This window comes from Microcaecilia unicolor, chromosome 2 (assembly GCF_901765095.1).
Source record: "Microcaecilia unicolor chromosome 2, aMicUni1.1, whole genome shotgun sequence".
Taxonomy (NCBI): domain Eukaryota; kingdom Metazoa; phylum Chordata; class Amphibia; order Gymnophiona; family Siphonopidae; genus Microcaecilia; species Microcaecilia unicolor.
Genome location: NC_044032.1, coordinates 538,431,403 through 538,457,553, shown reverse-complemented (window position 1 = coordinate 538,457,553; position 26,151 = coordinate 538,431,403). Strand labels below are relative to the sequence as shown.

At 45.3% G+C, this 26,151-nt stretch overlaps 1 protein-coding gene across 2 annotated transcripts in view; it reads left to right on the top strand.

Moving 5' to 3' along the window:
- The window catches only part of RFC1 (replication factor C subunit 1), a 348,859-nt gene that overhangs the window by 204,754 nt on the left and 117,954 nt on the right, over positions 1–26,151 (top strand). For both annotated transcript variants that reach the window (XM_030191305.1, XM_030191306.1), the window contains 3 exons: positions 6,297–6,469; positions 11,931–12,038; positions 18,236–18,415. In XM_030191305.1, coding sequence (XP_030047165.1) covers positions 6,297–6,469; positions 11,931–12,038; positions 18,236–18,415 — 461 coding nt within the window. The remainder of the gene's footprint in view (positions 1–6,296; positions 6,470–11,930; positions 12,039–18,235; positions 18,416–26,151) is intronic.

Genomic DNA, 26,151 nt, shown 5'->3' with positions numbered 1-26,151 from the left:
TGAGCGCTGAGTTGACATACCTCGGAAATTCTTTTTTCCCTACCACCTCCTGATAATATTCCAGCAAAGATGCTAGGGCCCCCCCCCCCCGGCAGTATTTTATAGTACTCCCCTGAAAATCCATCTGGGCCCGGGGCAGACCAGAGCTTTAACTTTTTAATCACACCTTGCAGTTCTAACATTGTTATCGGTTTGTTTAGGTTCTCCAATTGCTCCCCTGTTAGTCTTGGGAGCCCAATCTGGGTCAGATGTTCCTGCATCTCTTGTGCCAAGGGACACACTCTGGATTTATATAATGTTTTAAAGTACTCTGTAAAGGCCTGCCCGATCTTTCGACTATCTGTTATTAAGTTCCCTTTTGCATCTCTCAATGCGGTCACTGTCCTTGGGGCTCCCGAATTTCTAATCAGCCTACCTAACATTCTGCCTGCCCGGTTACCAAACCTCTGCAACTTATATTTGTAAAACAGGGCAGACTTCATCTCCTTTTCATGTAATAGGCTATTTAACGCCGCCTGAGTGGCTTTTAAATTCTCTAAGGTAACTGGTGTGGGGTGGTAAAGATGTATTCTCTTTGCCTTTTGCAACTGGCGCTCCAAATTCAGGATGCCTGCCGCCTTCTTATTTTTCATGCTACAGTAGGCTATAATGGCACCCCGAAGGACCGCCTTCGAGGCCATCCAGAACAACTCAGGCTGATGAACAGCATGCCAGTGATTATGTTCTATATAGTGTTCCAAACTTTGTTGTACGTGCGCCCTTAATTGTAAATATTGATGGAGGCCCACTGGGTATCTCCACCCCCTACCTCCCCCAGCCTCCGCAGAGTTAACAAGGTCTAACCACACCATAGCATGATCTGCTACTTCCTCTGGGCCTATAGACGCTGCAGCTACTAGGTAGAATAAGGAGCGAGCAAACAGAATATAGTCAATCCGGGCAAATGTGCCATGGGCCCTCGACCTGTGCGTGTAATCTTTCTCTCCAGGGTGGAGTATCCTCCACGGGTCTACCAGGTCGAGGGTCCTATTAAATGTCTGAAATTCTTTAGCCCGCGTTCCTCTGTACTGAGAATCTTTTGCACTGGAGCAATCCTGTCTCGGGTCCAAGACCGCATTAAAGTCTCCCACTACAATCAAATCCCCACTATTACTCTGTAAGCATTTTCCAGCTAAGTTGGTAAGGAAGGACGGATTATGGTTGATAGGCCCATAGAGGACCAATAGCAAAATGACTCTACCAGACAGCCATATTTTTAGCAATATGTGATCCCCCTAGGCCCCTTTATCAATTACAGCTGCTTTATATGGGAGCCCCTTTCGAAACAGCACCGCCACCCCTCCTTTACGACTCTGGGATGATGCCGCAAATACCTCCCCCACCCAATATTTTTGCAGCTTAGTGTTCTAAATATGTGAGGCGTGTTTCCTGCAAACATGCAATATCAGCTCTGTCTCTCTTAAGTGCTGAAAGAATCTTAGATCGTTTGATTGGAGAGCTGATACCACCTACATTCCAAGATACAATTCTAGTGGTCATCCCTGGAACCTCCCGCTCCCAATGGCCATACACTCCTGGGATGCTGCGAGTCCCCATAGCCCCCGATCCACCCTCTGCAGACAAAACTCCAGCAGATCAATTTTTAAGCCTACGAGATACTGCCCCCTACACTGTCGAAACATAACCCTAATCCCATAGCAGCCCAATGTTCCCACATAGACCATAAGACCTTTACCCCAAACCCCCTTATTCCCCCCTCTCAAAACTAACCCATTTGCCATATTCCCAGACCTAAACCGGGAATTAGCAATAGAGCACCTAACGTGTCAAGAGCCCTCTACTCCTGCATGCTGAAAACATTTTTATAGCTGTTACTGCTACAGAAAGAAAATGAAAACATTTTGAAACCTATTCTCCAATAGGGTTTACCATTGTTCTCAGTCTCCTTCCAGGATACCTTGATCCTGGAGCTTAGCTTTTGCATCGTCCAGTGACTTAAACACTTTCCATTGCCCATGCATCTGCATTTTTAGTGCCGCTGGGTACTGTAGAACAAAACAAATTTGTTTTTGGACCAATACAGAGCACAATGGATGAAATTTACGTCGCCGCTCCTGGACACCTGATGAGTAGTCCTGAAAAATCAGGACTTGGCGGCCTTCATGTTTCAGATCTCCTCTGCGGATCTTAAACCCCTGCAGCACTTCCAACTTGTGCCGGTAGTTGAGGAGCCGCGCCACCACCACTCTAGGTCTTTCCTGGTTTTCCCTGTTACGGTCCACGCAGTGCGCTCGTTCGATTACCAGGGGCCCGAAGCCATCCGACAAGGCCAGCTCCTTTGATAACCACTCCGTGAGACAGTCAACCAAGTTTTTTTCAGGTACTTTTTCTGAAAGGCCCACGATGCGCACGTTGTTCCTGCGGGAGCGATTTTCAAGATCTTCTAATTTGTCCATGTGTTCCTGGAGTTGCCTTTTAGTCTCCTGCAGGTCTGTACTATAGCCCTGGGAATCATCTTCCAGGGCAGATACCCTGGTCTCCAAATCTTCCGTTTGGGTCCCTAAACCTTCCAGCTTCCTTTGATAAGAGTCCAGCTTTTGGTCCAGAGCGTCCCACTTGGGCTGTCAAGCATTTGCGATTGCAAGCGTTAGCTGCTCGAGCTGCGCCGCTGTGAATATTTGGTTCGCCGAGAGCGGGTCGTCCGCCATCTTGGATTCCGTTGCGGGCGTTTTACTCTTTTCCTTTTCTTTTTTCCCGGTACGCAACGCCATTCCAGTTGGGGATTGTTTAAGGTATTTGTCCATAAGATATATAGAGCTCAGGTTTCCTCTTTCTACTCGCGATTTGCAGTATTTTGAAGGTTTATGGAGTGAGGGCTCAGGAGCTGAGGCAAAGCACGTCTGCTCAGCTCATCACGTCACATGCTCGGTCCAAAATCACTGTTTATTGGTGTAGTACCAAGTCTGTGTAATTCTTTACCTTTGGAATTTGTGGTGAAACAAGTTATCCTTTGTTTAGAAAGCACCTTAAATTTAGGCTCTTTACAAAGTATTATTCTTAAAGATTGTCGTATTTATATTAATGATGTGATCTACAATGTTGTTTTACATGCGCTGTTATATTAGGATAAAATTATTTGAACAGCCTAGAGCCTGTTCAGGTAGCAGCGATATATAAGTTTTTGTGTTATGTTTTGTTGTTGCTTATGTAATTGATTATGGAAGTCATTTTGGAAGCTTTGTGCAGCATCTACACATGTAACTAGTGATATTCTGAAATCACCATTTACATATGTGTACAATCTACACAAACAAATGCCACTAGTTGTGTAGATGCACACAAAGCTACACATGAATACAGTCTACATATATAAATACCGCTAGCTACATGTGTAGCTAGGCTAGAATTTTAAAGAAGGTGTGGTGTGGGTGGGCCAAAAGAATGTACATATATTCTCATTTAATAATGGAAATACATGTATATTAAAAAAAATTTCTTGTCAGCGTTTACATCTGCTCAGAGGTAGACATAAGTTGCAGGTAATGCTCATCTGGACCTGTGCTTGTGAGGGCAATTGTGCTGACCTCTACAGTATCTAACACCATCTTATAAAATTAAAAATACGGGGCTGATATTCAGTGCTAGTGAACCCCATAGGAGAGTCTCCTACCTGATTAACTAGTACTGACTAGGTCCCCAGAGGATATTCAGCGGCATATAACCAGATAGTGCCACTATATATCCTGTTTGACTGCCACCACCCTATCAGGTTAGTACATGGTGAGTCCAGGGACGGAGTCAGCAGATGCCATGGGAGCAGGAATGCTTCATCATCGGCAAAAAACCTCCTTTAAACGAAAAATACAGCAATACTCCAAATTGACTCCAATAATTCCCTTAAAGAATTTTACAACAAAATGCAGCTCATGGTACTTAGCTGAACAATTTTTTGTCCTCCACATGCAGGCCGTGACCTAGGATGGACAGCGTTTCGTCTATCTGTGTCAGGGTCAGACGGTCATTATTTTAACATCGTTCTTGGTTAATGGAACTCGGGGAGGCTTCCGAGGCATCTAGCCAGGAGCTTCTTGAGGCTGTTTCCTCTTTATTTTTCAGTACAATTTATCCACCGCTCACTTAGCATTTTATAGAGAATCCTGTCTGATTTGTAATTTTGTGAATATTTCTGATTCTTTTCCTCATATAATATTTTGTGTTTATGAAAGAGACATGGTTTTCTGTTAGCATTAACTGTGAAGGATGGATCTGTACTAATCTGGCTTCTTTAGTTTTTCAATAGGATTTATTGGTGTTCTAGTACCTATTGCAGTGTTAGTGGTGCTGTGTTTTCCTAAGTAGGTGCTTGTTATGTGAGTTGTGGAAGTTACACTGCTATTATGGTATGGTACACTTGCTGCTTATGTCCTGAGTGACATTTGTAGTGCTTTATATTACTTCACGGTATTCCTGGTACTGGATTTTGGATTTGAATTTAGATCACAGCTTTCTTAGTAATAGTTCAAGGCAAGTTTCATTCAGGGACAGCAGGTATTTTCCTGTCCTTGGAGGGCTTACAATTTAAGTTTTGTACCTGATTCAATGGAGGGTTAAATGTCATCCAAGATTTCAAGTAGCAGCAATGGCCTCCCTGTTTCTCAGCCTGCAGCTCTATTAAGTACAGCTAATACAGATAATGCATATTATCTCTTATTAGCTGTAATCTTTTGGTAGTTCAACTGCTTACTAAAGGCTAGCTGAGCTGAAGCCTGGTGGCCATTTGGCAACCTTCCAAAAATATTAATAGTTAAGTTATTTTATGGTTGCCAGTAATTCAGGATTTCTATTACAGTCCTGCTGAACATCACTGTTCGTATGAGCAATGGGAAGATGCTGGACTAATGAGCTAGGGCTATGGGAGAGCCAAGTATTAAAGTACCTGTGTATATTTCCAGAATATTTCAAATACTTTTCGGTTTAATATGCTGCATTGTTTTGCCATGCATTATTTTGAGTTTTTGGTACATAATTCCCTGAAATGTGTTACAGTATTCATAATACCAACAGTATTCATAATACCATCAGTAACAGAGTTACTGGGGGAGGCAGCTGTTTTGTTAGAAGTGGTGCTTGTACAGGGGGGGGGGGGGGGGGGGCAGTGTTCCCTCTAAGCTGCGCTATGCATCCAGTAGCTGAGTAAAATTCAGAGTAGCTATAAACATAGACTAAATGTGAACAAGGAGAGAAAACATGCAGAGCATGGCTCGCGGAATTCTTTCCTGCCTCCCTGCAAGTGTTTATGTATGTATGTGTGTTAGCTTTAAGAAGTATTCACAAAGTAATGTAATGGAAAATTTTTGCTCATGTCAATTTCGATCCTTAGACGAAACATCGCTCCAACTTCTCCTTCACCACCTTCTCCGACCCCCGCAATGAGTTTACTACTTTACCTCCCTCCTCCAGCACAGCACCAAAAACATTGAGGCTGGAAGGGCGCTGGACCTTGAGCATTTATACATGCCCAAGGCCTGCCATCTTCTGCACCCTCTGGATTAGGAAGTTTGGAGGGGTTAGGGAGCAGGCACGCCTTGATCATACACAGATGCTCAAGGCCTCGCACCCTCCAGCCTCTATGCTTTTGGTACTGTGTCAGTTGGAGTATCGCTGCCCTGGGGAAGGGAAGTAAGGCACTAAACATGTTGCAGGAGGTGGGGAAGTGCTGAATGCCTTGGGGAGGGGGTTAGGGAAGGAGAGAAGTGCTGGGAACTACATGGGAAGGGAGGAGAGAAATGCTGGAAATCATGGTAGGGTGTTCAAAGGTATTGAAATATGCTGGATGCTGTGGGAGGGGGCAACTATGGGTCAGTAGATAAGGGGAGATGCTAGAGCTGGGGACAGAGCATTGGTGGGGTTGGGGAGGAGCTTGGCACCCCCAAACAAAAAGGCATTCCGCTTCTGCTGCCCCTGGCTGGTACCTAGATAGGGCCGGCACTCAGTGACGTATTTACTGCTTGATGTTGGTACTTGAGTAACAACAGTGGATGATTGTAGCAGTACATTTGTCTTAATTGTTCTTTAAGCTGTTTATAATTTTTTTTATGTATGTTTTTTATGGTAGTAGCTTAGGTTTAAGCGGGTTATACGCTTTTAAAATAAATAAACAAATGCTGACCACTGCCAGCTGTTTATTGCTCTCAAACAGTTTTTGCACTTTGCTCCTTAATTGGCTCCTCTTGTATGTATAGTTTTTTAAAATCTTTGTGATCTTGAGTCACTTAACCTTCCTTTGGCTTTGGCAGATGAAGCATTGCCTCTGCAGACTAGTTCCAAGCTTGCACTTATGAAAAGAACAGAAAGTAGCCAGAGAAAAGAACGGGAGCTTTCCAATCCCATCTCAAAAGAAAAAGAAATTTCATCAAAGATGGAGAAGATCACACCAAAGAAAGAGAAAATTTCTCCCAAAAAGTCAGAGGTAAGAACAATCATTCAGTTTGTGTTGGATTTTGACATTTCATTCATGTTTTACCATGTGCAGTGACAAGTCAAAAATTTTGAAATGTGACATGCTGTTACTATTTATAAATTTTATTTATTTATTTGTTACATTTGTATCCCACATTTCCCCACCTATTTGCAGGCTCAATATGGCTTACATACTACCGTAAAGGTGTTCGCCAATTCCGGTATAAACAGTTACACAATGTGTACATTTGTTTGTGAGGAGATTATTTTTATTATGAAAACAAGATTGGAAAGGTATACCCCATAGTATACACAGAGTTTCTGAAGGTGGTATTTACGTTACACTTTCCCATACCCCTTTCTCAGTAACACTCTGTTCCTTCTGAAATACCCCATGAGTTCCTTGTAAGTCCATCCCATTCTCCTCAAGGATATCTTTCACATGTGTTGGACAGGAGTTTGATAATTCCCAAAGGGCTTACTAACCAGGATGAAATGAATTCTCTTTCTTACTCATCCAGGTTGTTTCCTCTGTCCCCTCAGCCGTGTCACTTTACTTCAGTTCCCTTGCCACACAAGTGTTTCTTCTCTTTTTTTCTACCATCTGGTGCATTCTTCTCTCACTTTGTCCTGCTCTCCCTCCTTACTCTCTGCATCTCTGCTCCACCCCTCCAACTTTGCTGCTACCTCCCAGACTTGGACATGGTACAGGAATCCAGAGCACTGGGATCAGGATTGGGGTGGAGATAGGGGTATACCATGGTTGGCACAATAGTCTAAATATATATACAGATACTTTTTCTTCTGCACAAGTTTGAATCTTTTCAGGATTTAAAAGAAAACAAAAACTGCAATTATTTGTTTGTCCTTGAGAGAGTCTAAATCCCTGGTTACTTACTGTACATGTATTAATTTGCTTCTTGAAATTGTAATTTGTGTTATATTCTGTGTATTATTACATTTTACTCACTTTGTTTGTAAGCCACATTGAACTTCAGTCTATTTCGGGCTAATGTGGGGTATAAATGTCATAAATAAATAAATTGATTGATTAAAAAACACACCAACATTATTTGTGTGGGTTTAAAATATCTTCCCACTTTGCTTGCTGAGCGGGTTTTGAAAATTTGGGTGTTCTGTCACCCAAATATTTCAGCTTAATCTACTTTTTTACGATGGTGGTACTGTTCAAAACTTGCAAGGGCCAGCTCTGACCTATATACCTTTGCATAGATGCAAGTTATTGCCAGAAAAAGTAGATTCATCTGAATCATCATTTAATGTGGCTGTATCTGGCTTCTAATACTACTTTATTTGGGAGATATGTGAACCAGAACACTTTGGTAGTCATCCTAATGATTAAACGATAGATGCACAGAAGCTGGCAATTGATGAAGACTGGCAAAAAGCAAGAAAGAGACCCAATAAGTACCAAAAAAAGGTAGTATCATAAAGATTTCCCATAACAATACTTGGATGTTTCATCGCTATTGGCCATATGTGAGACCCCTCAAACTAAAGAATTCTAATTTGTCCCAAGCAACATTACTGAAAAATATTTTTCTGAATTAAAATTTTCTTATAAAACAAGCCATCATCTTGTGGGGCAAGCTTATATTAATTCACTTATGGTCCCCTCAAAATGGAGTTTAATATGTGCTTATCCTGGGACAAGATGAATTGTTTTGTAAGGTACTGTGAATTTTTTTTTAAGTGATGATTTTGCCTGAACAAATGTGTAGAACTTATGGATGAGGAGTTAGGTGACTAAGAGGTTGTGCTATCTAAACATGGAGATGCTTACCATGTTTAGATTTCCTGGAAGTGTGGGGGAGAGGACAGGGAGAAGGAGTGGTTAGGGTGGGCCTTCAATAAACATGGATCCCTGGCATGAAGACTCCTGATCTGACCTGCTCTCTTCCCGAAACAATAAACCTACTGTCCTCATGTGGTGGACCTCTTCACTCCTTGTTCCCCATCTGCACCCTTACCAGGGTTCTTGGTGTGAGAGCAGGATTATGTACCCACTAACGCCTGCTCATACTGCTCTGGGTATTATGGCTAGGGATCAGGTTGCCAAATAAGGGCACTTTCAGCCTGATATCCTGAGTGATAATACCCCAAGATTACTTCTGGAGGTCATGGTGGCCAGATTTGCACCCAGAGCAGTATGAACAGGAGCAAGTCAGCATTGCTTTTGCTTCCATTAGACTTCTGAGGACCCTGGTAAAGCCAGGGATGATTGAGGGAGGTCTGCTGGAGGGGGTTTCATTGTTGGCGGGGAGGGGGGTCAGAGAGGGTCTTGTTCCTGGGGAGGGTTACTGATAAGGGGTAGGATCTGATTTCTTTGGGGGATTTGACTTATGGGGAGGTTCAGGGGTGATTTGGCTGTTATAAGGGGGGTCAGGGAGGAGATGGGATATGTCCTTGGGGGGGGGGATGACACTGGTTTTGCTGGCTTCTTAAAGTCATGTGCAGTTGGAATCACAATTTTGAAAAGATGGTCTTGTGAATATGTGAGGGGGTGTTTGCATTGTGATTTTTGCCATTTCCCCATGTTCAGTTTCCAAAATTGCTGCTCCCCCTGCACACAGAATGATGATAGTACTGAAAAAATAACAGACTGGAAGGTGGAGGAGGAGTTGACATCTAAAATATCTGGTGGGGAGGAAAGGATGAGATTAGAGCTGAGGGAGGCTCATGTTGAAGGTTCTTTGACAAGCTTTGCCCAAATTACAGCAGATCAGCTACTACTTTTATTAGGATCTGTGTGCCTCGATGTTATAAAGGTAGTAAAATAAAATTTGGTTGATTGGGTATGATTGTGAATGCTATTTTCAGGTAAAGGTTCTTTCTAGATACCCATAAGAGATGAATTATCAGGTTTATAGTGAAGAAACCTTTGATTGTTACTAAGGTTGAGAACTACAGGCATACATGTCACCTGCCATTTCTTGGGAAAGTGATTGAGAAAGTTGGTTGTGATCATTTGGGAGTGTTGTGGATAATTTGTTGTTAAGTAATTTTCAGTTTGTATTCTTTTGCTTTTATAGTGTGGAGATGTTAATAGTGTGGTTGAATGAAGTATCTAGAGTATGATATATATGAGAGTGTATAGTAATAGTATTTGTGGATTTAGTTTTGGCATTTGACCCTGTCCATCATGACTGTCTGTTAAAATGGTTACAGGACTAAAGAATAGGTAGGGTGGGTTTGTGATGGTTCAGGGCTTTTTTTGTGTGCTCATCAGTGTGTGTTTTGGAATCGAGACTTGTCTGATAGTTGGAATATACAGTAAGGGGTGCCACAAGGCTCCATCCTTGCAATAGCTTTATGCTTCCTTTGTTTACAGTCTTAGAGGGGGATGCAGTTGAGGTTTCATTTGTTTGCGGACAATGTTCAGATTTATGTTTCAATTGACAACGATTGGAGAAGGGCTTTACTTATGTTAAATATGAGTTTAGATGCAGTGGTTACCTGGTTGTAGTGGAATGGGTTACAGCTAAATGTGAAGAAGTCAGAACGTGCTTTGGGTAGGGAAAGAACATCCAGAAGAGGGGTTTGTAGTGATATTAAAAGAGTAGATGATCCCAATTAAATCCCCTGTTATGAATCTACGAGTTTGGATGCATTTCTTGTTGACATTTGATTCACATATAAGTAAGTTAAATCAGAGTGTGTTTTATAAGTTGAAAATACTGAAATAGCTAAAGGGGTTTTAGCCATCTGATAAGTTGTGATTTAGGCACATGCATTGATGAGGCTTGATTATGGAAATGTTTTGTATGTGGAGCTCCCTAAGAAATTATTGTGAAGGATTCAGCTGCTCAAAATGTGGCAGTAGAATTGAGTGTAAAAAGAAGTGGAACCACATGACTCCAGTTTTAAGGAAATTGCATAGGCTTGTGATTAAGCAGCCAAGTATCTTTCGAATTGTTGATGTTGGTTTTTTAAAATCTTTGCTTAGGATGGGGCTTGATTGAAAAACTGTGTTTTTAATGGTACTCTTCAGTCAGCTCAAGCAAATCACCTTTGTATACTACCTATAAGTCAAGGAGGTGCATTTGTGGTTTGTACAGTAGCTGCATCAGCATGGTAGGATAAATTGCCTCTGCCATTACAACAGGGAACAGATAATTTGCATTTCCGTAAAGCTGTGAAGGCATAGTTTAGAGTCAAGCTTTTGATTAACTCTGAAGGATAAGCAGTTTAACTTTGGGATAGGATTGAGAGGATTTTATTGTATCTGGGTTGGAAAAGGAATAGTTAGAACTGATTTATATGAAGATAGGAGTTGACTGTGGGGTTATTGTGTTATGCTATTTTTATGTATTTTGATGTTGGAAATTGCTTTGCATTTTTTAAAGAAGTGTTAAGTCCAAATAAACAGATAAATATGTAAACTAGAAACTCTTCACCGCTTAAAGATCTGTCTAACTGTGGACCTATTTAGGTGGTATTGTAACTATCAGTCATTTCTATTTTGGATTATTGTAATGCTCTGTATGCGAGCTTGGCCAGATGCCTATTACACCAGTTAACCAAGAATATGACTGCTAGATTAATCTTCTTGGTACCACTTTGGGCTTCAGTGTGTCCACTACTGAGTTTGTTGCCCAGTTATAATTCAAACTACTGTGCATGACATTTAGAGCTAGTATCCTGTGCTCCAAAACATAATCTGCACTGTAGCCAAGGGGAGCTTACTGGAAGTCTCAACATTGCGATGAAGGTCTAGAGCGTTCTCAACAGTGGCACCTATGCTGTGGAACAAAATGCCTCTTGCTGGACCATTATGGGCCTTTTTGTAAAATACTAAGTACTTGGCTTTACCCATAATGTCAGAATATAGTGAATATACTGGGCTAGGTTATGTCGAGCGGTCAGGAGTTAGGAAAATTGTTTGCAACCAGGAAAGGTTAAGGGTTTTTATTAAGGAGGGTGAAAAAGGGAAGGTTTTATATGATGATTTTATTTGTAAACCATTTAGATTATTTCATTAACATGTAGGCAGTATATAAAAATTTGTTTACCTTTGTTTCTTTACCTCTACCAGGGAGCTTGCAGAGTGAGGTAGGATCTTATTAACAAGTATATGCAGAAGAACATAGCGAACTGCAGAAAATACAAACTTAATTCAGAAACTGCTTTTGTGTCAAAGGGGGTTAGTCTGTAAACCAATGATTCCCAAACTGGTCCTGGTGGAACCCCAGCCAGTTAGGTTTTCAGGGTATCCACAATGAATATTCAAGAAATCAATTTGCATATACTACCGCCTTGGTATTTAAATCATATTCATTGTGGATATCCTGAAAACCTGACTGGCTTGGGTTCCCCCAGGACAGGTTTGGGAATCACTGCTGTAAACATTTTGGATCTTACATATTTTTTAAAAACTTTTAATATACACAGAATAAAAGTTCTTGAACAATAACACACAAATATTTACTTAATATTTTTCCCCCCCAAAGCCTACAAGTCCTGAGGAGAGTGAGAAGAAACGTGTTAATTTTCAGGCATATAGGAATTTCTTGAATCGAGAGGGACCTAAAGCACTAGGCTCCAAGGAGATTCCACAGGTAAATCTTCACAAATCTCAGTGGAAATTGCTCTTCTAAGTATTCCAGGTACATCTGGGTCACAATGGGCAGTTGAGTCAGTCCTCCTGTATACTATGATTGATGTTGTTATATTATGTTCTGTTCTTCACCTTGAGTACTTCCTGTTGGAAAGGATATAATAAATATGAAGTGATATATACAGTTCCTTGTCATCAGCAGCAGATGAATCCATTAACTGATGGGTTGTATCCCCCTACCAGCAGGTGGAGATAGAAAACACTGAAAAACCATAGTGCTTCTTGGACGGCTAGCCCTCAACTGCCTTCAGTATTTTTCTATTTCCCAGCAGGTGTGGGCGTAGTTTGATCAGCTCCTGGATTTCTGCCTGGGGTGGCTCCTGTGCTTTGCCAGTTGAGCAGGGGTGTTGTGGCTGGTGGTGCCCACTTTAAAAGCATATAGGTTCGCCCTTTCCCTGCCTTACCTATTCCCCCCGCCTCCCGGAGTCCCTCTGTTGCTGCCTGCCTCCAATTTTCCTCACAGCGTTAAAAAAAAAAAAAAAAAAAAGAGCGCACTTTTACTGCATGGCTGTTCTGAAGCTTTTTCCAGTGATCCTGGTTCTGTGCAGCTTGACTGGAGCTCGTTGACTCGGTCTTCTGAGGTGAGAGTGGTGCCCAACTCCTCCGGGGAGGTGCCGCGGACACCGTTCCGATCGGGGTAAGTTTTGGCGTGAAGCTGCCATTTTATTGCTATATTCCTGTTCTGTGAAAAAACGGACGATGGCTGCTGAAGGAATTAAGAGCTGCTCCCGTTGTGGTAAGCGCAGATCAGCAGCGGGGCTGTGTGAAACGTGCTCCTTAGACGCTCACGCTGATTTGAGCATGCTGAGCGATGTTTCTTCCCGCTCGGTGGAGCTGACAGTGGGCGCCATTTTGGAAGCACCGCATGCTGAGCGGTTGCGGAGGAGTCTGAGTGCAGGGGGACGCCTCATTTAGAGGCTGCTAGAGGAGCTCCTACATCCGTTTCTCCTAATTCGGAGGGTCAGGGTGAGTTTTTCTCCCCTGAGTTTGTGCTTTTAATGCATAAGGCGTTCGTGCTGAAAAGAGCTCTGCCGCAGGTGTCTGACACTGCGTTGCCTCCTGGCTTCCCTCCGGGTGTTGATACCCCAGAGATGACTTAAGAGGTTATTTCCTCCCTCGAGCGTGGTCGGGTTGTGGAGAGTCTGAGGGATGTGGCAGACCCTCAGGGACAGATGATCCAGAGGAGGGTGCCTGTTTGCCACTGGATTTGGATGATCCCAATGCGGTCCGGATTTTCCACCGCGACGAGCTGCCAGCTCTCATTACTGACGCCTTGCAGGCCCTCTCGATTGATGATCCTGCTGAAGGCGTGGCCTCCTCTGTTAATCTTAGGATGGCGAGTACTAAGAAGCCTACTCAGGCCTTTCCTGTGCATGACTCCATCCAAGACTAAGGTTGCTCCCTGCGGCCCAGCCGAGGCCTTCTTCCAAGGGTTTTGTGTTTCCCCTCCTCTTCCAGACCTCGCTTCCGTGAAACTCGAAGGTATCGCCCGGGGCTCTGCTGGGTTTTCTCAACGTACCCGTTTTCATCAGAGGAACTCCTTTCGCTCGGACAAACGTTTCGCAGGGGCCAGTTCAAGGCCAGGAGTTCAGGCGCGTCCTCCACAATGATGGGATGCTGGTCCACTCCTCCTTGCCTGCAATAGGAGGACGTCTTTCCCTCTTTCTAGAGGAGTGGACCAAGATTACCTAAGATCAGTGGATCCTGGACCTGATCAGAGAAGGTTACCGACTGGAATTCGGTGCCCTGGTGAGAGATATGTTTGTGGAGTCCTAATGTGGCACTGTTGTAAAACGGGCGGCGGTAGAGGAGACCTTACAAGTCTTGCTGCACCTCGGAGCGGTGATCCCGGTGCCTCCTGCCAAACGCGGCTGTGGCCACTATTCCATTAATTTTGTCGTGCCTCGAAAAGGTGGGTCTTTCAGGCCGATCCTTGACTTACGAAGAGTAAACGAGGCTCTCAGAGTACGACATTTTCGCATGGAAACCCTGCGCTCCGTTATTGCGGCGGTACAGCCAGGAGAGTTTCTCACGTCTTGAACCTAAAAGAAGCTTAATTTGCATATTCCTATCTGGCCTCCACAACAGCGGTTCCTCCGCTTTGCAGTGTTGGGAAAGCATTTCCAGTTTCAGGCCTTGCCTTTCAGCCTAGCCACAGCTCCCCGTACCTTTTCCAAGGTCATGGTGGTAGTAGCTGCCTGTCTCAGGCGAGAGGGTATCAGAGTTCACCCTTACCTTGACGACTGGCTCATCAGAGCGGACTCGGCAACTGAGAGTCGTCTTGCCACAGCCAGAGTGGTGGTGGTCCTGCAGGTGCTAGGCTGGGTGGTCAATATACCCAAAAGTCACCTGACCCCCTCTCAGTCCCTCAAGTATTTGGGGGTCTGGTTCGACACGGCATCGGGGTTGGTCTTTCTCCCCGACCAAAGGCAGTGCAAGCTTCAGAATCAGGTCCGTCTGCTCTTTCGGATGCCTCGCCCGCGAGCTTGGGACTTTGTCCAGCTGCTGGGGTTGATGATGGCAACCTTGGAGGTGGTGCCTTGGGCAAGAGCGCATATGAGGCCTCTGCAGATTGCCCTGCTTCAACAATTGGCTCCTATGTCCCAGGAATATCAACGCAGACTAAGGTTGCTCCCTGCGGCCCGGCTCAGTTTGGAATGGTGGCTTTCCGACAGGATACTGCGCCAAGGATACTGGCGCTTCCTTCTTAGTGCCTGGTGATAACAGATGCCAGCCTTCTAGGCTGGGGAGCGCATTGCCAAGGAAGCTATACTCAGGGTCTGTGGACACCCGTAGAAGCGGGGTGGTCCATCAATTGCTTGGAACTGAGAGCGATATTCCAGGCTCTTATGGCTTTCAAAAGACTCTGAAGGGGCTTGCTGTCCATGTTCTGTCAGACAACATGATAGCGGTGGTATACATAAATCGTCCAGGCGGCACTCAGTGCAGGGCCCTGGTCGTGGAGGCTGCTCAGATTTGCCGCTGGGCCGAGCTCCACCTGCAGTTTCTGTTAGCAGCTCACATAGCAGGTCAGATCAACATGCAAGCCGATTTTCTCAGCAGGCATCAAATCGACCCGGCAGAATGGGAACTGGCAGAAGTTTTTCTTCAGATTTGTGCCCAATGGGGGACACCCGGATTGGATCTAATGGTGTCAAGTGCAAACGCCAAAGTACCTCGCTTTTTCAGCAGAGGGAGAGATCCTCTCTCGGCGAGGTTGGATGCTCTGGCTCAAACCTGGCCCTCGGGCCTCCTATATGTGTTCCCTCCTTGGCCCTTGATAGGACGAGTCCTCCTGCGGATTCGACAGCACCGAGGTCTGGTGATTCTCATAGCTCCAGATTGGCCAAGGCGTCCGTGGTATGCGGATCTCCGCCGGATGTTGGTGGACGCGCCAGTGCATTTGCCCCTGTTGCCGAACCTGTTGGTTCAGGGTCTGGTGACTATGGAGGATCCCTGCCGATTCCCTTTCGGAATTGATGTCAGAAGGCGGGACCGACTCTGAGGGAACGAACTCACAAAGGGAAGGCTAGAGACGGGCAGGGCTTTCAAAGACGCGGCCGCTTCGACGGAGGTAATCAGTGCCAGCAGGGAGGACATGCAGGGAATGTTGGGTGGGCAGCCCTGGAGAGAAAGTGGCTGGGCCTGGACCTGTCCAGGCCTGCCCCTGGCGACGGCGCGCTTGCCAGTAGAGAGGGCTCTGCGTGCCATAGTTTCGACATCACTGCACTAAGAAGTATTATTCTTTTAAATGGAGGAGGTTTGTCGTCTGGTTTGACAGCAAGGCCATAGATCCCCTTTCTTTTCCTACACGGTCCCTTCTTGATACCTTCTACACTTATCAGAGTCTGGTCTTAAGACCAACTTCATAAGGATTCACCTTAGTGCAATTTGTGCTTATCAGCGGGTAGAAGTTAAGCCTATGTCTAGACAGCCTTTAGTTGTTTGCTTTATGAGAGGTTTGCTTTTGTCAAAGCCCCCTGTCAAACCTCCTCTAGCGTCGTGTGATCTCATTGTCATTCTCACCCCGCTGATCAAAGCTCCTTTTGAGCCACTGAATTCCTGCCATCTGGAGTACTTTGACCTGGAAGGTTGTTTTCTTGGTGGCTGTTACTTCAGCTTGTAGAGTCATGAGCTTCAGGCTTTGGTAGTGCATGCACCTTATACTAAGTTTCATCACAAGAGAATAGTCCTCCGCAGGCACCCTAAGTTCCTGCCGAAGGTGGTGTTGGAGTTCCATCTGAACTAGTTGATTGTCTTGCCAACATTTTTTCCCCGACCCCATGCCCATACTGGTGAAACCAACTTGCACACCTGTAGTAGTGTTGGCCTTTTATATGGAGCGGACGAAGCCCTTCAGACAGTCCGCCCAGTTGTTTGTTTCCTTTGATCCTAACAGGAGGGGAGTTGCCATTGGTAAACGCACCATTTCCAGTTGGCTAGCAGATTGCGTTTCCTTCGCTTATGCCCAAGCTGGGCTGAGTTTGAAGGGTTGTGTTATGGTTCACATTGACAGAGCCATGGCTGCATCAGTGGTAGAGAATGACATGGGGACAAAGTTTCTCTGTCCCTGCCCCTTCCCCGCAGGTTCTGTCTCTATCCCTGTCCTGTCTCCGCGTGTTCTGTCCCCATCCCCCCATCGGCTATGTCCTAATCTGCAGAAGCCTCAAACAATTAGGATTTTATAATTATATCTTTTTATTAAAGTATAACAAGGAACAATATGCTGTGCAACTATTGTGTATAAATTACAAACAAAAAACAATAACAGCGAGCAGCTATAATAACCCTCCTCACCACCACTCTCTACCCTTCCAACCCCAACAGTGGCTGATTTCTACCACCCCAAGGAACCCTAATCCACCCTGTTAAAATATCCAAGGGTACAAATATAATCCGTTCTGTATGCCCTAAAGGGGAGAAATATGCCCCATGAAGCACTGTTATGATTTTTTTTTATCTGTGGATGAATAAGAAGTCATCTGCAATCCCAGGATTCAGTCTAGCTCTCCTGTCTTCCCCAGTTCTTCCTGCAATAGAAGATGTCTTCTCAGAAGATATGCTGGTAGCAAGATGTACAGGATCCCCCATGCAAATTTTGCTAGTTGTGGCCAGCATGTTTGCTTGTTTTTCAAAAAAAAAAAAAAAAAATCTAAATATTGTTGTCTACATCACTCAGACTTAACAGTCCAGTTCTTTAACAGGCTTCAAAGTAGAAATCTTTGTCTGTCCCCTTGGGCTCTATCCTCATCCCTGCCCCATCTCTGTGGGATCTATCCCTGTCCCTGCACTGTCCCCAAGGGATCTGCCTCCACCCTGTCTTTGCAAGCTCTGTCCCTTTCCCCATCCCCGCGGTTACTGTGGGTCGCTGTCCCTGTGTCATTCTCTACTTCATACCTTTACCTCACACTATTTGAGAAACAGCTTGCTAGTCTGTTTGTATGAGCTTGCAGTTCTCACACCTTGATGAGCACAGGTTGCTTCATAAGAATGGATAGTACAGTACATAAACAGTTGAGCAATCCTGAGCTTGGGAGTCATTCACTTGTAGGCCGAAATCAGTCCTGCTTGTCAATGGATAAAGCATGGTTGCTCATCTGTAACAGGTGTTTTTTCTGTAGACAGCAGGATTGGTCAGGCACACAGTCCCTTCCATCTTCCCAAGAGCTGCATTAATTCTTGAGCTAACTGAGGAATATAATGGGTATCTTAGCGTTTAGTGCATACTAATTTTTAGCATGAGCTAAATCCACTAGCGTACCTTAGTAAAAGGGGCCCTAGGTGAATTATTAAAAAAATATGTGCATTTTTCCATTAATCTTTCTACTTCAGACCTTTCCCAAGATTATCCCACTGTTTTAACTTATATTATGCAAACATTTTGTTATGGGTGTATTCTTAGTCAAATGTATGCTGCATATGTCCAGCTGCACCTGCTGCATATTGGCTTGTGTGAATCTCTTCGTAAAGGCAGTTAAATCTTTTTAAAAATAAATATATAAACAATGAGGACATTAGAAATATATTTTGTTTATGTATAAACCATAGAGAATGTCTGTATATAATTTAACTGCAGCTTTTTTTTTAAACCAATATCTGACCTTTGATGTTGTTTTCTGTTTAATATTTAATTTTCAGGGAGCAGAAAACTGCTTGGAGAGCATGACCTTCGTTATTACAGGTGTCCTTGAATCCATTGAACGAGATGAAACCAAATCTCTGATAGAGCGGTATGGAGGAAAGGTTACTGGCAATGTCAGCAAAAAGACAAACTATTTGATCATGGGACGCGATAGTGGACAGGCCAAAAAAGAGAAGGTACAATTTATCTCAGAGAGCATGGCAATTCCACCAATTTCCCCTCACTCCAGAACACATCATATGCCCATTTGCCTTTTACAGACACATAGCCCTTCCCCATGAGCATCCCTCCCACCCACCACATGCACGCGAACAACCTCAAACACTGCACACTCACACACTCAGTCTGCCTTGTGGCCCCACCCTCCCATTCCTCTCCCCAAAACATTCCACATCCTTCTCCTACTTAAGGCCCACTGAGCGGCTGCCCCCCCCCAATCCCACCATCCTAACCATAAAACAGTTATCAAGATTCCTGTTCCCCCTTTCTAGAGTCCTCGATACCTTCTTTAAGCACTCATGGGGTAATAAAGAGAAAATTGTCCAAGTGCCCCTAGAAATATTCCTGTGCTGCAGGCGGTAACAGTCTAGTATCTTCCTCTATCGATTATGAGATAGTCTGTCCACAATGTCCCAAGCCAGAAAATGTATTAGGCAATGATATTGTAGCTGCAGGCCCTGGTCTCAAGCATTTGCGATGCAAAGGCACGAGCACAGCAACGATCATGTCTCCGCTCATGGGTCATCGCTCAGTCTATCCTCATACTTGCTATTTAATTTCATCAAAAATACTTTGGTTTCCGCAGTGTCATGAACAAATACTGATTGTCCTCTGTGCCATATTCGTAACTTTGCATTGTATAATAGGGCGAATCAAACTCCTTTCTTGTGAAGCACCGTTCACGTGGGTGTCATGGCCTTGCACTGCAAGGCAACCTGCGCCGAATAATTATTGAAGAGAAGCAAACGATGGCCCTCATATTCCAAAGAGGCTTTAGCATGAAACGCCTTCAGCACTCGTTCTTCTGCCATCCAGTTAGTGAAATGAGCAATAGCAGTTCTTGGCTTGGCGTTAGGTTCCCCTTTAGTTCCTATGCGATGGGCTCAGTCACAACAAAAAACGCTCCGGCCACCCTCGAGGCCTAGATGTTCCAGTTGCCAGGAATCGAAAAACTGATAAAGGTGTTTGATAAAGGTGATTCTGGTAGGCCAATGACTCTTTAAGTTATATCTCCTGCTACGATTTTCTTGTTCTTCAATGCGGTCACGTAGGTCTCCCGTTTCTTTCTTCAGCACAGCAATCTGGGACGCCATAGCTTGTGCTTCATCTTCTCTAGCTGAAAAACGCTGCTCTACATCCATGAGTTTCCATGAATGCGAATCAAATTTCTCATTAATCTCATCCACAGCGGATTGAAGTTTAATAAGACGATCCTCCAATGCTGCAGAAACTGCTCGGGATATTTCTTGTGCCCAGTCAGATGGTTGTAATCATGTCGGATTCTGAGTCAGCTGAGGCTCTGCCATTTTGCATAAGTCTTTCTTCCACGGGGCCTTCGGTCTTCTCTGTGCCCTTGTGGGCATACTGCGGCCACCAGACCACTGTAGCTTTGTCAGGAATATCCTGAATAATAGATGGACGTTAACCTGCAGTCCAGGGGTCTTAAGTCTCAGTGAATCTTGGTTTTTAATGCTGATTTTGACAGATTTTGGAGGAGCTGCTCTCCCTTGCTGCTGCTCAGGTAGCAGGCATCACGTGACCCCTCCTATTCTATGACCTTTTAATTTTCTCAGGAGTCTCTCATGAGGAACTTTGTCAAAAGCTTTCTGAAAATCTAGATACACGGCTGAGGGGAGATATCATAGAAGTTTATAAAATAATGAGTGGAGTAGAATGGGTAGATGTTTCCAACAGTGGCTGATCCAGGTCACAAGTACCTGACAAGATTCCAGAATGAACAGATTTTATGCTGCTTATCCTAGACTATGCATTGGATTTTCCCAAGTCCATCTTAATAATGGCTTATGGACTTTTCTTTTAAAACCCTGCTAAACTAGCTGCTTTTACCACATTCTGTGGCAACGGATTCCACAGTTTAATTACTTGTTGAGTGAAGAAATATTTTATCCGATTCGTTTTAAATTTACTACTTAGTAGCTTCTTTAAATGCCCCCTAGGCCTAGTATTTTTAGAAAGTGTAATCAAGCAATTCACATCTACCCATTCTACTCCACTCATTATTTTATAAACTTCTATGATATCTTCCCTCAGCCGTCTCTTCTTCAAGTTGACAAGCCCTATCCGCTTTAGTCTTTCCTCACAGGGAAGTCGTCCCATCCCCTTTATCATTTTTGTTGCTCTTCTCTGTACCTTTTCTAATTTCACTATATCTTTTTTTGAGATGTGGTGACCAGAACTGTGTAACGTTTTCGAGCTACAGTCGTACCATGGAGTGCTACAAAGGCATTATAACATCCTCAGTTTTGCTTTCTATTCCTTTCCTGATAGTTCCTAACATTCTATTTGCTTTCTTAGCCGCTGCTGCACACTGAATAGAGGGTTTCAGCGTATGGTCAATGATGACACCTAGATCCTTTTCCTGGGCGGTGACCCCTAATGTGGAACCTTGCATCACATAACTATGTTTTGGGTTCCTCTTTCCCACTTGCATCACTTTGCACTTGCTCACATTAAAAGTGGTCTGCCGTTTGGCTACCCAGTCTCCCTGTCTCATAAGGTCTTCTTCAGTTTTTCACAATCCTCTTGCGATTTAACCTTGAATAACTTTGTCATCAGCAAATTTAATTACCTCACTGGTTGTTCCCATTTCTAGATCATTTATAGATATGTTGAAAAGCAGCGGTCCCAGCACAGAGCTCTGTGGAACCCCACTATCTACCGTTCTCCATTGAGAATACTGACCATTTAACCCTACTCTATGTTTTCTGTCTTTTTAGCCAGTTTTTAAATCAACATTAGGACATTGCCTCCTATCTCATGACTTTGTGATTTTCTCAGGAGTATTTCTTGAGGTAGTTCATCAAATTCCTTTTGAAAATCCAGTTATATAATATTGACCCTCTCACCTTTATCCACGTTTATTCACCCCTTCAAAGAAATGTAGTAACATAGTAGATGACGGCAGAAAAAGACCTGCACGGTCCATCCAGTCTGCCCAACAAGATAAACTCATATGTGCTACTTTTTATGTATACCTTACCTTGATTTGTAGCTGCCATTTTCAGGGCACAGACCGTAGAAGTCTGCCCAGCACTAGCCCCGCCTCCCAACACCGGCTCTGCCACCCAATCTCGGCTAAGCTTCTGAGGCAAGATTGGTGAGGCAAGATTTCCCTTGAATAAATCACTCTTGAGTATTTATATACCACTTAGACCTAAGTGGTTTTTACATCTTTACAGGTACTGGGTCTGTCTCTATTGGGCTCACAGTCTAGGTAGTACATTGTACTAGTGTTGTACCTGGGGCAGCGGAGGGTTAAGTGACTTCCCCAGGGTCACACGGAGTTTCAGAAGGAATTGAACCTGTTCCCCAGGATGAGAACCCACTGCTGACTATTAGGCAGCAGCGGGAATTGAACCCAGTTTCCTAGGTCTGCAAACCTGCTACACTAACAGGCCACTCCTCCATGTTGGCTTTCTCTCATTAATCTATGCTTATGTATATACTCTGTAATTTTGTTCTTTATAATAGACTCTACCATTTTGCTCAGCACCCATGTCAGGCTCACTGGTTTACAATTTCCTGGATCACCTCTGGAACCCTTTTTAAAAATCGGTGTTACATTGGCCACCCTCCAATCTTCCAGTACTATGCTTGATTTTAAAGATAAATTATATATTACTAACAATAGCTCTGTAAAATCATTTTTCAATTCTATCAGTACTCTGGGATGTACACCATTTGGTCCAGGCGATTTGCTACTCTTCAGTTTGTCAAATTGTTCCATTACATCTTCCATGTTTACAGAGATTTGTTTCAGTTTCTCTGACTTGTCAGCATTGAATACCATTCCTGACACCAGTATCTGTCCCACATATTCCTCGGTGAAGACCACAGCAAAGAATTCATTTAATCTCTCTGCTATGGCCTTGTCTTCCATGGTTGCCCCTTTTATCCCTTGGTCATTTAGCAGTCCAACTGATTCCTTTGCCAGCTTCTTGCTTCTAATATACCTAAATAAGTTGTTATTCTATGTTTTTGCCTCCAGCGTAATCTTCTTTTCAAAGTCTCTCTTTGCCTTCCTCATCACCGCTTTGTATTTGACTTGGTATTCCTTATGCTGTTTTGTATTACTTTCATTTGAATCCTTCTTCCATTTTCTGAAGGATTTTCTTGTAGTTCTAATAGCTTCCTTCACCTCACTTATTAACTATGCTAGCTGTTGTTTGCCCTTCCTTCCTCCTTTTTTAATACATGGAATATGTCTGATCTGGGCTTCCAGGATTGTATTTTTGAACAGCATCCACACCTGATGTAAATTTTTTATCTTTGCAGCTTCTTTAATTTATTTTTTGACCATTCTTATAATTTTATCATAGTCTTTCTGAACGTTAAATGCTAACACATTGGATTTCCTGTTGGTACTTACTGTACAGCTGATATCAAATCTGATCATATGATCACTGATACCAAGTGGCCTCAGCACTTTCACCTCTTTCACCAGACCATGAGCTTCACTAAGGATGGTCTAGAATTTTTCCCCTCTTGTTGGTTTCTGAACCAGCTGCTTTGTAAAGCAGTCTTCCATATCATCATGCTGATCAATCCATAGACTGGTGGGTTGTGTCCATCTACCAGCAGGTGGAGATAGAGAGCAATCCTTTTGCCTCCCTATATGTGGTCATGTGCTGCCGGAAACTCCTCAGTATGTTCTCTATCTCAGCAGGTTGTGGTCACACACAGCAGCAGCTCTGGCTAGGTCTCCAAGCCTAATCTTTAGGTTTTGTTGAGTACCTGGGGTTGAGGGCTCTTCTTGAGCAAGTGCAAACCTGGTGGCGCCAGGTCCCTCCTTTTCTCCCCCCTCCCGCTGGCTCCGTTAAAAAAAAAAAAAAAAAATTTTGGACGTCCTTAAGGGCGTTTATTTCGACGTTTATTTAAACGTTTATTGCAGCTACTCACTGGGACACCAGGTCGTTACAGCTTGGAGCGAGAAGCAGGTAATTTTTACCTTTTTATAGCGGGCAGGGGGTTCCCCGATTGATCTCCGCGTGGCCTATGGCGTCGGAGGGCGAGGGCGCGAAGAATCGCTCCCCGGACCGCGTGTGCACTTCTAGCGGGGATGCGGGGGGTTTAAAGTCTGATTCGCCCTTGTTGGGTGTCAGTTTGGAGGCCGGTCAGTGTCCCGGGTCTTCCTCCGGTGCGGCGGTTTTTCCCGCCATAAACGCCCATCCCCCGCTGCTCGCCTCCGCCATCTTGGCCGGCCACTCTGCTTGGACGGCTTCTTCTTGGGCCGCCCTTGAGCTGGGAGACGTTCATGCCATGGCCGCCCTTGATTTGGGCGACGGCAAAAAAGCGGCTAAAGTTAAGCACCGTTCTTCCCACGCGGCTCCTTCGCGGAGTGTCGCGCCGGACGCCATCTTGGATGCGCAGCATGTTGCTCCCCCGCTCTTGCGAGCGCCGGTTGAGGGTGCGTCTAGGGCTGTGGCCCAGGCTGCTGAAATACACAGTCTGGGGGGTTTCTCCCCCGAGTTTGTTTTGCTGCTGCATCAGGCCTTCCTTATGCAAAATGCTGCCCCTTCTCCCTTGTCCGATAACGGGGTTGAGGCCCCCGGAAGTAAACGCCCTCGGGTGGATTCCCAGGCCTTAGAGGACGCTGTTTCCTCTGATGTAGATGAGGGCAGCGTATCTGAGTTCTCCCAACGGTCCTTTGGGGATTCCTTGGAGGAGACGGATTCCCGCTCGGATGGAGCGGATGATCCCTCTGCAGCGCGGATCTTTCGCTCAGAGGATTTGCCTAACCTGTTACTGCAGGCCATGAGCATTTTGAAGATTTCTTCGCCAGAGGACGTCTCTCCCTCAGCCCCTGTTGGCTCTGCCATTATGCTGGGGACGAAGCGCCCGCCTAGAACCTTCCACGTGCATGATGCCATGCACACCTTAATTTTGGCTCAATGGGATGTCCCGGAAGCGAGCCTCAAAGTGGCTAGGGCTATGTCCCGCCTCTATCCTTTGCCTGAAAGTGAACGGGAGGCCTTTATTTGGCCTACCGTGGATTCTTTAATCACTGCGGTGACTAAGAAAACGGCGTTGCCGGTGGAAGGTGGCACGGCACTAAAGGACGCCCAAGACAGAAGATTGGAAGCGGCTTTAAGGTCGTCCTTCGAGGCGGCTGCCTTAAGTTTGCAGGCCTCAGTTTGCGGCTCCTATGTGGCCAGGGTGTGCCTGACGATGGTGCAGCGGGCTTCCCCCTCGGATCCTTCCTTGAGGGCTGACTGGCCGGCCCTGGAATCGGGCTTGGCTTATTTGGCAGACTTACTGTATGATGTCTTGAGAGCCTCGGCTAAAGGCATGGCTCAGACAGTCTCTGCGCGGCGGTGGCTTTGGCTGAAACATTGGTCTGCGGACCACGCCTCTAAGTCCCGCCTGGCTAAGTTGCCTTTTAAAGGCAAGCTGCTCTTTGGGGTCGAGCTGGACAAAATCGTGACCGATCTCGGCACGTCTAAGGGCAAGAGGTTACCAGAGGTCAGGGCTCGGGCCAGTGCTCGCCCCGGTATCTCCAGAGGAAGGTTTCAGGAAGCCCGTCGGTACCGCCCGGGCAAGTCGGGCTCCTCTGCCCCCTCTTCCTTCAAAAGGAACTTCTCCCCCAAGCAGCATTCCTTTCGTAGAGACCGCCGTCCCGGAGGTACGCCCTCCGGTCCTCCACCAGGGTCTCGTACCCAATGACGGGGTCCTGGTCCATGGCCCAGTGCAGATTGGAGGATGCCTGTCCTCGTTTCTGGGCGAGTGGACCAGAGTAACTTCAGACTCTTGGGTGCTGGAAGTCATCAGAGACGGCTACAAGTTAGAGTTCTGCCGACCCTTAAGAGACGGGTTTGTACTCTCTCCCTGCAAGTCTCCGGTCAAAGCTGTGGCAGTGCAGCAGACCTTGGACAACCTGATACGCCTGGGTGCGGTCATTCCGGTGCCAGAAAATCAGATTGGCAAGGGACGTTACTCCATTTACTTTGTGGTACCAAAGAAAGGAGGTTCTGTCCGGCCTATCCTCGACCTCAAAGGGGTCAATCGGGCCTTGAAAGTGCGGCACTTTCGCATGGAGACTCTCCGCTCTGTTATAGCGGCAGTGAAGGCAGGAGAGTTCTTGGCTTCCTTGGACATCAAGGAAGCGTACCTGCATATTCCCATCTGGCCTCCTCATCAACGCTTTCTGCGTTTTGCAGTCCTGGGCCGACACTTACAGTTCAGAGCCCTCCCTTTCGGGTTGGCTACTGCTCCGCGGACCTTCTCCAAAGTAATGGTGGTCATCGCGGCCTTCCTGCGAAAGGAAGGAGTACAAGTCCATCCTTATCTGGACGACTGGTTGATCCGAGCCCCCTCTTATGCAGAGTGCGGCAAAGCTGTGGACCGGGTGGTTGCTCTTTTGAGCTCCCTGGGGTGGATCATCAACTGGGAGAAGAGCCAGCTGCGCCCGACTCAGTCCCTGGAGTATCTGGGAGTTCGATTCGACACCCAAGTGGGCAGAGTGTTCCTGCCAGACAATCGGATTGTCAAACTTCAGGCTCAGGTGGACCAGTTCCTAGTAGCCTCTCTTCTTCGGGCTTGGGACTATGTGCAGCTGTTGGGCTCTATGACGGCCACGATGGAAGTAGTGCCCTGGGCCAGGGCTCATATGAGACCACTACAACACTCTCTGCTGCAGCGCTGGACTCCGATGTCGGAGGATTATGCTGTGCGC